Here is a 13,478-nt window from a genome sequence, read left to right as displayed (position 1 = left end):
ATGTTTTGTCATTGCAGTTCCCTCAGCACCTTCATAAACTTTGCAAAGTTAGATGGCTTTTTCTTTGTTCTCATCACCGTTCACCCTCCAAATGCTTTATTCAATCCTTCAGGTTAAGTGCCATTACTCTGACTTGTTGCTGCTACAAGTCTGCAAACCACACAGAACTGACAGAACTGCTTCTGGGTCCAGTTTCATTTATTAGTATTCCACATACTAAACCTTTTACTTGCAAATCCTAATGAATACTTCAGTTGCTAAGTCATCTTCCCCTTATTGTATTATTCCTAAATCAGCCATAAAAGTCGACTGTGTAAGAGCATATATCTGCCAGCAGAAGCCTGCTGCTTTACACTGGCTGACCTGCAACAACGTGTGCAGCGTTCTCGGGCTGGACTGAGGTTCCAACACGGTGTCTCAAGAGCCGACGCTGCGATGCCGTTAGGGTAACGGCGAGGTGCCATCCATTAAAGCCCATCCCCCTGCCCGCTCCGAGCCCTCGCAGGGCCGCGGCCGGCAGCCCCGCGGCGGGGCACTGAGATGGCGCCCGGCGGGCTGAAAGCGGAGGCCGGGGCCGCGCGGGCGGAGCTTCGGGGCCCGCCCCGTTCCCTGGGCAACGGCGACGCCGAGCCCAGCAGCATGGCGGCGGCGGGGCAGGTATCCTCGCTCGTCGTATTTCATGCCGCCAGCCCCCAGCCCGCGGGGCCGCGGCGGGCAAGGGGCGGGCAGCGACCGTGCTGTTCGTCTAGCTGTCCCCGCGCGTTGGCACTCTCTCGCTTTTGCTTCTCCTTGATCTTTTAATTTAAGAATTTAAGTGTCTTCACCAGGCTCCTGAAAGATTAAAAAGAAAGGGTGAACGTTAAAATGCTTTCGGAGGATAAATGAAGGCAGTGTGAGTGTGTATTTCTGCGTGACCTTGTCACAAAAGAGCACGTAGCAGAGAAGGCCACCTGCCCGAAAGCAGCCGGGGCCCTTCCTGGGCGCAGCCACCGCCAGGGTGTGTGCGTCGGTTGGCACCGGGCTGCCATAGCAACCGCTGGCACGAGAGCTTAATATTTAGGTTTCCTGAAATGAATAAATCCTCTGCTGTGTAGAATGCATTATGCAAACGCTTTATGAGAAACACAAGTGGTTCTGACTGCATTCTATCTATTAGTGTTATCTGTAAATACTGTGGCTGTTGGGAGCGGTGAGCAAAAGGCCACAGGGCGTGCAGTGTGGGAAAGGACAGGCTGTCCAAAGGCTGAGGGACACGAGTTAGCAGAGGGCTGTTAGTGTAGTATGGATAGGTTGTGGTTAAACTTGATGATCTTTGAGGTCTTTTTCAACCTGAACAGTTCTGTGATTCTTTGATTCTATTATTTGAAAAGTAGCACTGAAATTTTCCTCTATTACTTCACAGCTTTATAGAAGGATTCTTTATAGGATTTTTTTTTCATGTATTTTCTGTACTGAAGTTTGTGTGATACGTGATAGCACGCCTTTCTGAGAATTCCTGCTATCCCCTGTCACTTATTTTTATTGCAAACTGTGGGTTTGTGCGTTTTTATTGTTATATTATTATTATTATTTTATTATTATTATGATATAGCTTTCAATTTTGGCTGAAGCTAGCATGTTCTGTGCATAAGCCATAGCAAACATGTTATTTTGCCACTGTATTTGCCTCTTGAGAAAATTCCTTTTGAATTAAAATATTTTTATAACTGCTCAGACTTCAGCAGAAATCATATTACAAAACCTGAATGCCGATCTCAGCAATTCCTGCTGCTGTTTTCTTTTAAAAAACGCTTTCTGTTCCATGTAGCAGTCTGCAGCAGTGAAAAACATTAGTAAATTTGGTAACTCATCTGCCTGAGCATTTGGATTGCACATGTTTTCTGAAATGTATTCTGTTATTAAGAGGACACCATCAGCCTCTGTAATGGTCCTCCCATGCAGGCATTATTTTTTGCATATGGTATATCTGCACTTTTCTCTTTTGAATACTGCTGAAATTAGTGATGCTGTTGTGTATTTCCTCATTTGACAACAAAATAAATACTATGACTAAAATAGCAACTATTGATTTTAACTTCTTGTTATGGGAGCAGACAAATGGTTTGGTTTTTTTGTTGTCTGTTTGTTTTGTTGGTGATGGTTTTTGTGTGTGTGTTTTTTTGTTGCTGTTTTTTAACATATAGGAACAGTGAATGCATTTCTGTTTCTGCCTTAACCATTAGGTAGACAGCTTCAAGATTTTCTGCTTCTGCTGAAGTATTTGACAGCTTGATAACAAAATGCATATAATAATACAAATAACAGCCTGTGTTGCTATTTTTTTTATTCCCATTTTGATTAAAGTTGTAACTGATATGCAACACTGTTTCAGGATACATCTGTACTGCTGTCAGCAGTATTGCTCGGGCTGAGGTAGCTGAGCCAGCTTTAAATGAACCAGCTCAGTACTGGAAACTATCTGTCTGTGGCAGCAGAGAGTTCAGTCCAGTTTCATTTCCCCAGGGGTGAGGGCAGGAGGATCTCGTTCCTTACGCTTCAGGTAGCTGATATAATTTGAGAGAGCTGGCAAGGCATTCCTTTGTGAATATATTTTTGAAAGTCAAGATTTTGCAAAGTATATTGTTGTATTTTCAAACAGATGCAAATAACTAACATCTTCAACCAGAGCAGAGGTCTCATCCCAAAGGACAAGCCTGCTTCCTTTCAGGAACTCTATTGCTAATTTCCATTTTTGTGTTTTAATGTCTTACCGCTCTGGAGAGGCCCTCACCAAAACTGCAGATGCTGGAGTGGTTATTTTTAGAATTCTTCCCCACCCAAATACAAAGCTTTTTGCAGCTTGCTGTTTATTACTCTGCTGTTATTATTTCCTGTTTCACAGTGATTTGTAAACACTGGCTGAGGAATTCAAGGAGGATCTTGTTCTTTTGTTTCAAAAGATCTCATTTGGTATTTTGATTTGATGATGTTGACAAGAGGTGCCCAAAGCACTTGGAGTGACATATTGAACAGCTTGAAATATATTATACATTCAGAACAGCTAGAAATTATTTGAAGGAAAATAAAGGATAAAGGGAACAAATAATTCTCTTGTAGTAGTTTATATTTACATTGGTTAAGTCTATTGCTGACAATATGTATTGGCAGAGGCTTTTTTGGTTGTTGTTTTTTTTTTTTTTCCTCCCCCAACACATGAGGATAGTATTATCAGAATGAAATCACCTTGGATTGTTTCAGTCAGTCACAGCTGCTAACAGTAAAAGGAAAGGTAAATTTATCACCATATCAGTGAACATGCAAAAAAACAATTTCCCTTTGATTTTTTCAGTGGTGGTTAAAGACAGCCATCAAAAGGCAAAGCACAATGGTGATAAACTTTTAGTGGGGGTGAGGTTCTGCCCCAAAATAATTTTTCCATAAATACAGGATCATTCAAGTTACTTTAGGTCTTTCTCTGTTTTTGTTTTTTTTTTTTTTTTTTAAACTACAGAGGCACTTCTAATTTTAAAAATTTATCTTCTAAATAATGTAATTTCTCTCCCACAGCTGCTCACCAGTCCTTTAGAACTGTATTTTCTTTTACATGATACCTGCACTTACTATGGACAGTGTTGGCACAAATACACCCTAAAAATTAAGAACTTGAGGGTAGGAAGGGATGTTGTTGCTATGGAATAGTTACAGAGAGTAGGTGATGAAATGTACAGTGAGCTTTCACCTTGCCATGTAAAGTGATGGATTTTGATGTGCATATTATGGAGCTTCATCTGCAATACTGAGTTACAATAACTCAAGTCTCTCTTAAGTTTAAACCACGGGCTTTAGTTAGATAAATAATGTGTTTCCAAGGCTAAACTCTTTCAATGTTTTGAAAGGAACTATAGGAGACTGTACAAAGCATGTGGGGTTTTTTTAAATAATTATTTGTAATCTTACATATTCCATATATTGCTGCAATACAAATGTATATGCTAAGACTTCTGTGAATTTTCCTAAAGGCCCTTTTTGTTATTTGTAATTCAAAGAATGAGATGGGCCTTAATGATAGCATGTTTGGTGTGCGCAGCCTATTGTATAGTGTAGGTGGGAAAGCTTCATGCTATAGTAAACCAGCTACAGGCAGGAGGAGACTAATTTTTGGTCAGGCCTTTTCTGACATGATGAACATGGTCTGATGCCTTTTAAGAAAAAGCGAAGGGTCTTTTGTATAGATTCTGGAAATTCAGATATTTTCTTTTCCAGAGTATTCAACTTTTTGCCTGCTAACCTGTTGCTTAGAGCATGAACATAAGAACTGGGAGGCAAAAAAAAAAAAAAAAAAAGAATACTACTGGTGAGCCTGTACTACTGGGCTACAAATGTGGCTTTGAATGTTGGAGATGTGGAGTGCGGGGGTTGGAAACTTCTTTTCTCTGCTTGGTTCTCCAATCCCTTTGTCCCTTCTGCCCACACCTGGCTTATAGCCATGGATGAGAAGCTGGAAGATTATCAGAACGCAAATCGTGTGCCTTGAACTTTCTTAAACTTTTTTTTTCTTTAATAGTGTCAAATGCATCATTTTATACTGTTCATCTGGGGTGATTCTTGTGAAATGGTAACGTTTTAGTAAGTAAGATTTTAACTGACGAACCTGTGAACTGTATGCTGCATATATAATGGTGCAAAAAGATATAGTGTTGCATTGGACATCCTGAGAGAAAGAGATGAACTTCCTAGGAATCAGTATCAGTTATTCTTTTAGTTCTGCCCTCACTGCTTCTAAAAAAATCAATTTTTCAATGGATTTGTAACACCAGCAGTCACTTCAGTACAGCATTCCTATTTTTCCTAATTATTCAAAACTATCTTTCAATAATAGTATAATGTTACTATGTTGAGCTACTTATTCATGTTTTCCTAGCTTGGGCATGAAGCCTCAGTTATATCAGTAGTGCTGACTGCAAAAGTGTTGCTTCTTATGCTGCATCAATTATAAAAACAAACCAGTGCCATGTTCCTCACTGTCTGCAGGAAGCCTTCGTTTACTTGATTCTTGTTGTTCTAATGAGGCATTCTATCTGAGACTAACTACATTGCAGTTAGAAATGATAACTTTTAATACTAAAGTGCATGGGACAATACTCGTGCTTAATTAGAAAGAAAAACCAGTTTGTCCACTACATTTCATATTGGTTGCTCTCAGCCTTGTTTCATCAGCCGTGCATGTAATTCAGCTTGTCCCAGAGATTTAGGTATATTTTGCAGTTCAGCAGCAGCAGGGGGAGTAGTGTAGCTTTCTTTGGGGGCTCTCCTTGACCAGTGCTAGATTTAGGTGGCAGTTAGCCCAGAACAATGCTTTTCAATCTAAAATCAGCTCACGTTAGGAAATCTTCCACTTCTTTCTCAAACTGAGGTAGAAATGTTGTTCAGGCTTCACTTTGCTGTGCCTCTGTAAAGCCCCAGAGGTTACAGATACACTTCCTGTGAGTTAATTATTTTTGGGTTTTACCCAGACTTGTAACCAACATCCAGGCAGGGTACAAACTGTTAACCTCTATTCCTTGTGCTTTATGTTGCAGCTAAATTTTTCACTCATCTTGTTGTCCACCTATGTAGACTGCTGATAAAGCCAGCTTGGATACAAGCATTTGGTGAAAAGTCATTTTGCAGAGCAGTCTCTTCTTAAAACTTGAAAACACTTTTGGGTTGTTTTCCTTTTATATAATATTCAGAGCTCAGCAGGACTTAGTTAAAGTTGATAAAGTGATGTTATACATAGTTTTGAGCTTTGCTAGGATTGTGTCAGAGTATAATTGGTTCTTCTTTAAATAACTACTGATAATCATTATCAGCAACATATCATTTTAACAGCCTAGAGATTGTCCAGGCAGATAGATGTCAAATGTAGTTTTGACTCTCTTTATAGATGATGATTTTATAATGTGCTTTCACACTTCATTCTATTACCTAGATGTTAAAAGATGTAAAAGTTATTTTTTCCAGTGTTTTTTATATTTCATAGATTTCTTACCAAAGTCCACAATGAAGTGATTTTGGCCAGTGACACACACTAAATAAAGTATTGTCAAATATTTTTTAGAAGACCACTGCATAGTTTTTTCAAGATCAGTTTGCTATCCCATGTGACATGTGCACCATCGTATTTCTGGCAAGGAGCTGTTTTCTGTTCTGTGGATACACAGACCTACTCTGAAACATTACTCTCAGATTCTTCTATGTGCATCGCTGTATTGCAACAAACATGTTGGAGTTTCTTGGCCTAAGAAAGGAGCAAATGTGGACAGTAAATTCCCAAAGTGCAATCAAGAAGTATAGGGGGAAGGTCAAATAGTATGGTAATGTGCATGTATGCCCATAATGCCTTAAGCATTGAGTATAAAATTTAGTGACTGTACTATCCGCCAAATCTAGATTCTTGGACAGTTTTGTACATTTACATTTCTGTTGTTTTTACTTATAAGTTAGTGACATATTGTGAGCAGCACAAGATTGAATTACATTCCCACATGAATTTAAGATAGAAATACTATTTTCCATATATCTGCCTAGTGAAAATGTTTTAGGGCATTTTGTTGCCACTGTACGATTATAGGTATGTTACATTTTTGGCAATTGTTGAATTAACCCCTTGCCTACTGCCTCAAAATCAAAATGTTATTTAGATAAGCTACTGACATAATTAAATACAACTTTCAAAATTATACTCATATATATGTATGTGTGTGTAGGAAGAAGACCAAGATCAGGATGCTGTAGGTGGACAGAAGGCTATTAATCATACGTTTCTTTCTTCTTCGCAAATTACTGCTTTGTCAGAACAAAATGTAGAAGGACTTCAAAAGTAAGTGGCAGTGTAACAATACTAGAATTAATGTTATCATGAAATAAAATTTGTGTACAGATTGTTAGATTTATTTTGTGATAGCTACCACGTTAATTGTTCAGTTTAAATATGTGATTTTAAATGTTTCATGAAAGGTGGGAAGAAATGTCATTCATCTCATATCTACTTTGTTTTAGTGTTTCCCATATCTTTTGATTTTTCTATTTTTTTATTATTATTTGATAGGTACTTCACACTGTTTGGTTTGTGGGTTTATATTCTTTTTAAATATCCTATATATGAAATACTAAGATGTAAATAAGCACAGGCCAATACTGAGCATTTCCATAAGTCTCTCTTAGTTAAGTCTTTTGCTAAAGCATTTAGGATGCTTTAATACAAGCTACTGAAAAAAAAATCAGAAAGGTTTTAAAAGTTTAGAAAGGAATGGAAATGTGAAGAGGTAGGTAGCTGTTATGGTGCACTGGGGGAAATAGGAGGCAGCCAAAGACATCTGAAGTAAGCCCATGTTGTCCTCATTGTAGCAAAACTCTCTCTTCTTATTAATGCTTAGTAGGAGCTAAGTTTAAGAGACCCAAGTTCAGCTTGAAACCTTAGACATATTTTTAGGATGGGATTTCCAGAAGTGCCCAAATAATTCGTGAGTGCTTGTCTCCACTGGCAAGTTCTTAATGAATTAAAAGCAAAGGGCTGGTGTTCTTAACGGGTTTTAGGGGAGAGAACAAAGCAAAACAGCATACTGTGCGAATACACTGAGTGTTTGAGAGATTAAAATATGATTCTCAAAATATAATCTTTCACTGTTTTAATGACAAAAAAATTCTTTATCTGATGAGATTTTTTTTTTAAAGGAAAACTGGAAAAATTATTTTTCCCTATAAACAATAAGATTTCTATTTGTTTATTATTTTCTCTTGACTGATGACCCGTTTCTTCAGAGGAGGTTGAAGATCCAACCATACAACTCACCAGAGACTAAAATATACTTAGTGACACAATTTATTGTGAAAAATTTTCATGGAGATTAAAAAGGAAAGCATTAAAAGATCATATGTTCCTTTTTTTTCTGTCTCAGCTGACCAGAGGAAGATGTGTATTAATTTATATACACACTTTACAAGTGAATCATGAAGTATGTGCTACATCAAACGGAAAGGGATAGTTCTGGGGAATTTTAACACCAGAACAGAAATTTTGTTAGTTTATCACAATGCATCATTTCTGTACAAAAATGGAGGCCACAGCAAAGTCTGGAAAATCAGAAGACATTATTTAATTCAGTATGAGATTTTTGAAGTCTTATGTTCTCATATATATTGGAGTCCTATACTCTGTAGGATTTGAAAGCCTCTGTGGAGGAAGAAATAGCAATCAATGTAACTAAGAAATCTAAGTCACCCATAATTTCCTGATCATTTATAGATACTGTTGTCAGTGACATGCTTTGCAGAATGTTGAAAAGATGAGTTCTGGCATTGTTAGCAGCATCACAGAAGATCTAAATCCCTGAGAAGCTCTGATTATGAAAACACAGAGTTGGCAGAGGCTTCAGAAAGAGAGGATATGGACTCTTTCAAACCTTGGAAAGTTCAGCTGGCCACATTCCACTTCTATTTCAGTACATAGTTAAGTGTTTTTAACCAGCTTGAATGTGTACAGCAGTACAAATTTGTTATGCAGAACAAAAGAATACATGGTTTTAAACAAAACTGATTGGATTATATGCTTTACTTTCTTAGCTATTCAGGCTTTAATTAAAAAACAACAACAGCAGTCATTTTATTTGACAGTGTATCTCTACTAGCCTGGTGAAAACCCTGAAAACGTAAGTTCTTTATGAGTAGATCTGAGATTAATGCTGTTATTAGGAAGGAATGAGAAGCAGGAATGAAAACACTCTTATATGGAAGGAGAAACTGATCATAGCTGGGACCTGTTTTGTCAGGTATTGCTAAGAAACCAAAGGCTGCTCTAATGTAAAGCTTCACTATCTAACAATATAGCTAAAGTTACATTGGAAGAATTGCAAACTGAAGTCCTAGCCCTGATCCTCTAAAATCTTTTCATGTGGAAAAAGGCATATAATTCTTATAAAATACGTGGTTAATTCCACAATTGGACAGAGCAACATAAATTTGTCAATAACAGCATGGTCTCCTAGAAAGGAATGTATTTTTCTCTAATCATTGCTTTTTTTAAGTAGGCGAAAAAATTTCCAGTTTACCAGAAAAATAGGATGAAACTTTTCCCAAATGCCTTGACAATTATGAAAGTGGAATACAAATTTCTAAGTATGTTAGGTGCTTTAAGTAATTTTATATTATTTACCTTATTTCTAAATTATAATTTTACTTCACAATCTGCATGAAAAATAATGACCAAAGGGAAACAAGATCTTTTTAATATTATAAACTTATCTCAAAACAAGAATGTGTGACTAATTGTGTCATTTCACTCACCAAACCCCTTCTTCAACACTTACTTTTCTTTTTGTGTGCATTTTGCATGCATCTCTTTGGGTTTTTTTCATCTTTTTATTTCATTAGTGATATCTTTACATTTAATTACTGTCTGTTGAAATTTATAGTCGCTTATTTACTTATTTCGGTTGTAGTTTTTTTTTTCTTCTGGTCAACAGTGTTCATATCTAGAAATAGATGAAGCAGAGTTCCTGTAAAATATGTACGTGTATACATGTAATATGGTCATAATAGATATATAATCATACATTAAATTTTGAAAGTTTACAAGTAGAAACTCCGTTCTTTTACTCTGATGTCTCTTTCAGAAAGCTGGCAGAGTTTCTGAATTTTAAACAATTAAAGACATCTTTGAAGGAAGCTATTCTGCTAGATTATTATACTGCAGGATTTTGTTGGGCAAAAGAAATGAATTTCAGTCTCATGCAGATGTCACAATACATGGATCTCTTAAACTTCCTGTTAGAGAACCTCAGTGGTAAGTATAGTTATAAAGTTATAAAATAAATACACCTGAAGTGGAAGGCAAGAATGCTTTCCAATCATTTTAATGAAGTGGTTTTTAACTGCAAGTATTGGTAAAATGATTTGTTTTCCTCTTGAATACTGTTCCTTGTACTTGGTAATAATTTTCCTCAAAAGACAACTTTGAGAGAACTGTAGTCTGTTGAGCAGAATGTCTCTCAATCTTTGTACAGTATGTGCTAGAAAAGGAAAAGGCCCTGAAAAGATCTTATCATTAGCTTGTTAAAATAAATAATAATTGCAGTAGAGTGGGAGCAAAGACCATCTAAATTCCAGTGCCAGCTCTCTCAGTGACTGTCTCACCGTAGCCTTGGGCACATTTCTCTGCTGTTTGAGATATTCAGTACATGCTATAGAATTACAGCAGATGAATAATATGTATTTTGTCCTTGGAGGTGAACTCTCAGGCAGCTTTCTATACAGCAAATTCTGCACTTTGGGCACAAAATGTATGGGTTAACTAAAGAATAACGAGGGAAGTATACTGTCATCACTGCTGAAGTTGAAAAATTACAGTGGAAGAAGTTTTAGCTCTTGTGGCTATGAGGAAATTTGCAAAAAAGCCTGTATCTTGAGTCTGGTGGGAACAAAATATCCAGAAAAAAATTGCAGCAGCTTCCTCTCAAAACCCCTTTTTCTGAGATCACAGCGCTTACTTTATATTCACTTTGAAGGTAATTATGTTGAAAAGAGTCCATCCCAAAGGAAAAGTGAAAGGACTCAGCGGATCCATTCAAAGTAAAGATGAATATTTAAAATCAAGCCCTTAATAATTGTTATACTCTTTCATTGTAGTTTAATTCAAGTACCTTTTCGTTCTTGGAATTTTGACAGAATATGTATATGCTTTATGATCATTGGAATTCCAGTTGTCCTTCCTGTCTCCAGTGAGAAAGTATCTTAACATGTGCTAGCTATATTAATATAACAATGGAGAATAATGGAAACGCGTCACAATTTAGTTTTATGAGACTGTGATGCAGGCATACTAGACTGGCTGGTAACACAATGGATTATTAAAGATGACTTACATTTTTCAGGATCTTTACTCTGGCAAATCTTTAGGTCTTTGATCTGAAATTTTCCGTGGCAATGACAGCCTCAGAGCAGTTCAGCGGGCTTCAAACAAGGCAGAGGTGTCCCAAAAAAGTAATGCCTTATTTTGAGGTTGGTTATTTATGTATGTATGTATGTATTTATTTTCCCAAACAGCTCCACTACCCCTACACTTCAAAGTGTAAAGCAAGTATTATGAATTTGGTTTTTGCTGGCCTCTGAAAATCCATTCATATTTAGCTAAGATTCTAAGAAATGAAAATGCAGTTTGTAAAAGCTTACAAGAGGCTTCTAATAGTTTTTTCTCATAAAATTTCATTTAAAATTCAAAATTTCTATCTTACAAAGTATACTGCAGCCCACCCAGGGCTGAGGTAAGTTTCCTTGTGTTTACTGTTCTCAGCTGGTGCAACTAATAGTGAAATGCTAATGTCTTCTAAATTAATGGCCATTTTCTCTCCCTTTGCTACAGTGTACTCAAACAGCCTGGAAATTTAAGCTCATTTGAACGTAATAGCATGGAATGGAAAGAATAAATTTAGACAAGGAAGGTAGTGGAAACTCATTTGAGTCTGGTAACAGAGAAAGTTTCTAAACAGATGTTTAGAAACTTAAGACTGTGGTTGATTGGGTGAAGAGAAACAGTTCGAGAGCCAAGGCATCTTTGCTGCCTGCAAAAGGGTTTCTTATGGAGAAAGAGGGACAGAATAGGAACTGAAAACTGGACCCAGATGAACTAGTTATGTGATTTGGGCTACCTTCTATACGCTGAGAACAAAGTGATCCTTACTTCACAGATGTGTTGTGAAAGCCTTCCTAAGAGAAGCAATTGGGCCTGAAAATCAGATGTACAAGGAAAGAAAAAATTTTGACGAACTGGAGAAAGGATCTGGGCCTGTGTGCTGTGGCATCTCACAGTCTTGTTATCTGTCTTTACTTATCCACTAATTGTGATAGTTCTGTTTCTTTTTCTCATTTCCTATGGCTTAGCTTCCCTTTCTTCCACATTCTCTGTATTTCTTCCTAGTTATATTCTGCTGCCTCTGTTAATGAAAACTGAGGTGAAATTTTCAGGGTTTTGATTTCTGTATCACCAAAGGGCAAAACTATAAAAACCAGAGTGTTGTAATTTTTTTAATTTGTTTTCTGTACAAAGAACCAGGGAGCAGATCAGTAGAGAATTAAAGCAATAAGGAAAATAAATCTGTTTCACTGCTGGTGGATATTTCCCCATCTTCCATTCTGGACATTTTGGACTTAAAAAGAACAAGTAAATTGTGTTTATAACTTTTTTTTTTTAACTTCACAATTGTTCTAGTGATGGTATACCCTTACATAAATTAGAAAAATGAATCCTTTATCTTTGAATAGATAACACTGATGTATTTCAAGATTTTTCCCAAGGCATTTTAGTAAAAGAATATAAATTTCAGTTCAGAACTGTTTTTGCATTTGTTTTTTATTTTCAAGTTAAAACTGTAAGATAATTATCTATTTTGAGAGGTACAAATGATGAAGCATGAAGATTAAGCATAGTCATGTTTAATGAATCATGACTGTAAGTATTTAAAAATTCAGTATCCTTTTAAATAATCTATTCCTATATTACTGTTTTATACTGTAAGGAATATGGTCAGAAGAGCAATATTTTACAGTGCAGAAACAATAGTTGATTTTAAAGAATGTTGCTATATTGTAGTAAATGCATCTTGAATTTACGTACTAATCTGTGGTTGTCTCTGCATACATAAAAGACCAATCTCTTAAGTCTTAAACATCTATCTGAGGACCCATCAGTGATTTTGTGATGGAATTTTAATTAATTTATTGTTAAGAATAATGGCAACAGACAAAAAATTGCTGTTATTTTTTAAGTTTTCACGTTACTCATAATATAAATACTTCAGGGTATGCTTTAAAAGATCCTACTATGTTTATACTTGTTTTTTTGTTCCTTGGAATTACTTTGCAGACAAACATATGGCCTTAGAAGATAACATAAAGGAACTTGGAAGAGCAATGGCTGGAATAGGAGAAACTGATTCAGATAGAAGTGGTAACTTGGATATCTTCAGCATTGACCAAGCCAAAGCAATCATTGATTACATAAATATCAGGTACTACTCCAGGATATATTGTTTCTTATTCAAATGATTTAATGTTGTGGGAAATCTGATGATGAAATAAATTACAATTATTTAATTGAATATGTCCATAATGTGCCAATATGCTGCACACACAAAACTTAAAAAGTGGAAAGGAATGAAAAATTTAGATTTTCATCTTGATGTAGGATTATGCTGAAAATATTTGATTTGAGTTTTGATTAGAGAGATTTAAAGGAAAGGAGAAAGTGATGGATGGAGACTATTATTGCTTTTAAAGCTATTTAATTCTAGATACCAACCAGCTGAATAATATCCTAGATCTCATCTACAACTTTCAGTATTTCTGTGGTCTTGTTAGTTGCAGTGAACTTGTTAACTGGCTTATAGTTCTGTGCTTTATGGAATTAAAGCCATGGTAGATCTGTATGAGCAAATGAGAATGTATTTCAAAGTTAGCCTAAGTCC

At 36.3% G+C, this 13,478-nt stretch overlaps 1 protein-coding gene across 1 annotated transcript in view; it reads left to right on the top strand.

Moving 5' to 3' along the window:
- The window catches only part of CABCOCO1 (ciliary associated calcium binding coiled-coil 1), a 112,245-nt gene that overhangs the window by 60,514 nt on the left and 38,253 nt on the right, over nucleotides 1–13,478 (top strand). Inside the window, exons 5-7 of the mRNA XM_052677411.1 lie at nucleotides 6,729–6,841; nucleotides 9,633–9,802; nucleotides 12,878–13,022. Coding sequence (XP_052533371.1) covers nucleotides 9,733–9,802; nucleotides 12,878–13,022 — 215 coding nt within the window. The 5' untranslated portion in view covers nucleotides 6,729–6,841; nucleotides 9,633–9,732. The remainder of the gene's footprint in view (nucleotides 1–6,728; nucleotides 6,842–9,632; nucleotides 9,803–12,877; nucleotides 13,023–13,478) is intronic.

The sequence above is a fragment of the Tympanuchus pallidicinctus genome, unplaced genomic scaffold (assembly GCF_026119805.1).
Source record: "Tympanuchus pallidicinctus isolate F22 unplaced genomic scaffold, pur_lepc_1.0 scaffold16, whole genome shotgun sequence".
Taxonomy (NCBI): Eukaryota; Metazoa; Chordata; class Aves; order Galliformes; family Phasianidae; genus Tympanuchus; species Tympanuchus pallidicinctus.
Note: the sequence above shows the minus strand (reverse complement) of the source record. Positions and strands in the feature narration are given on the sequence as shown.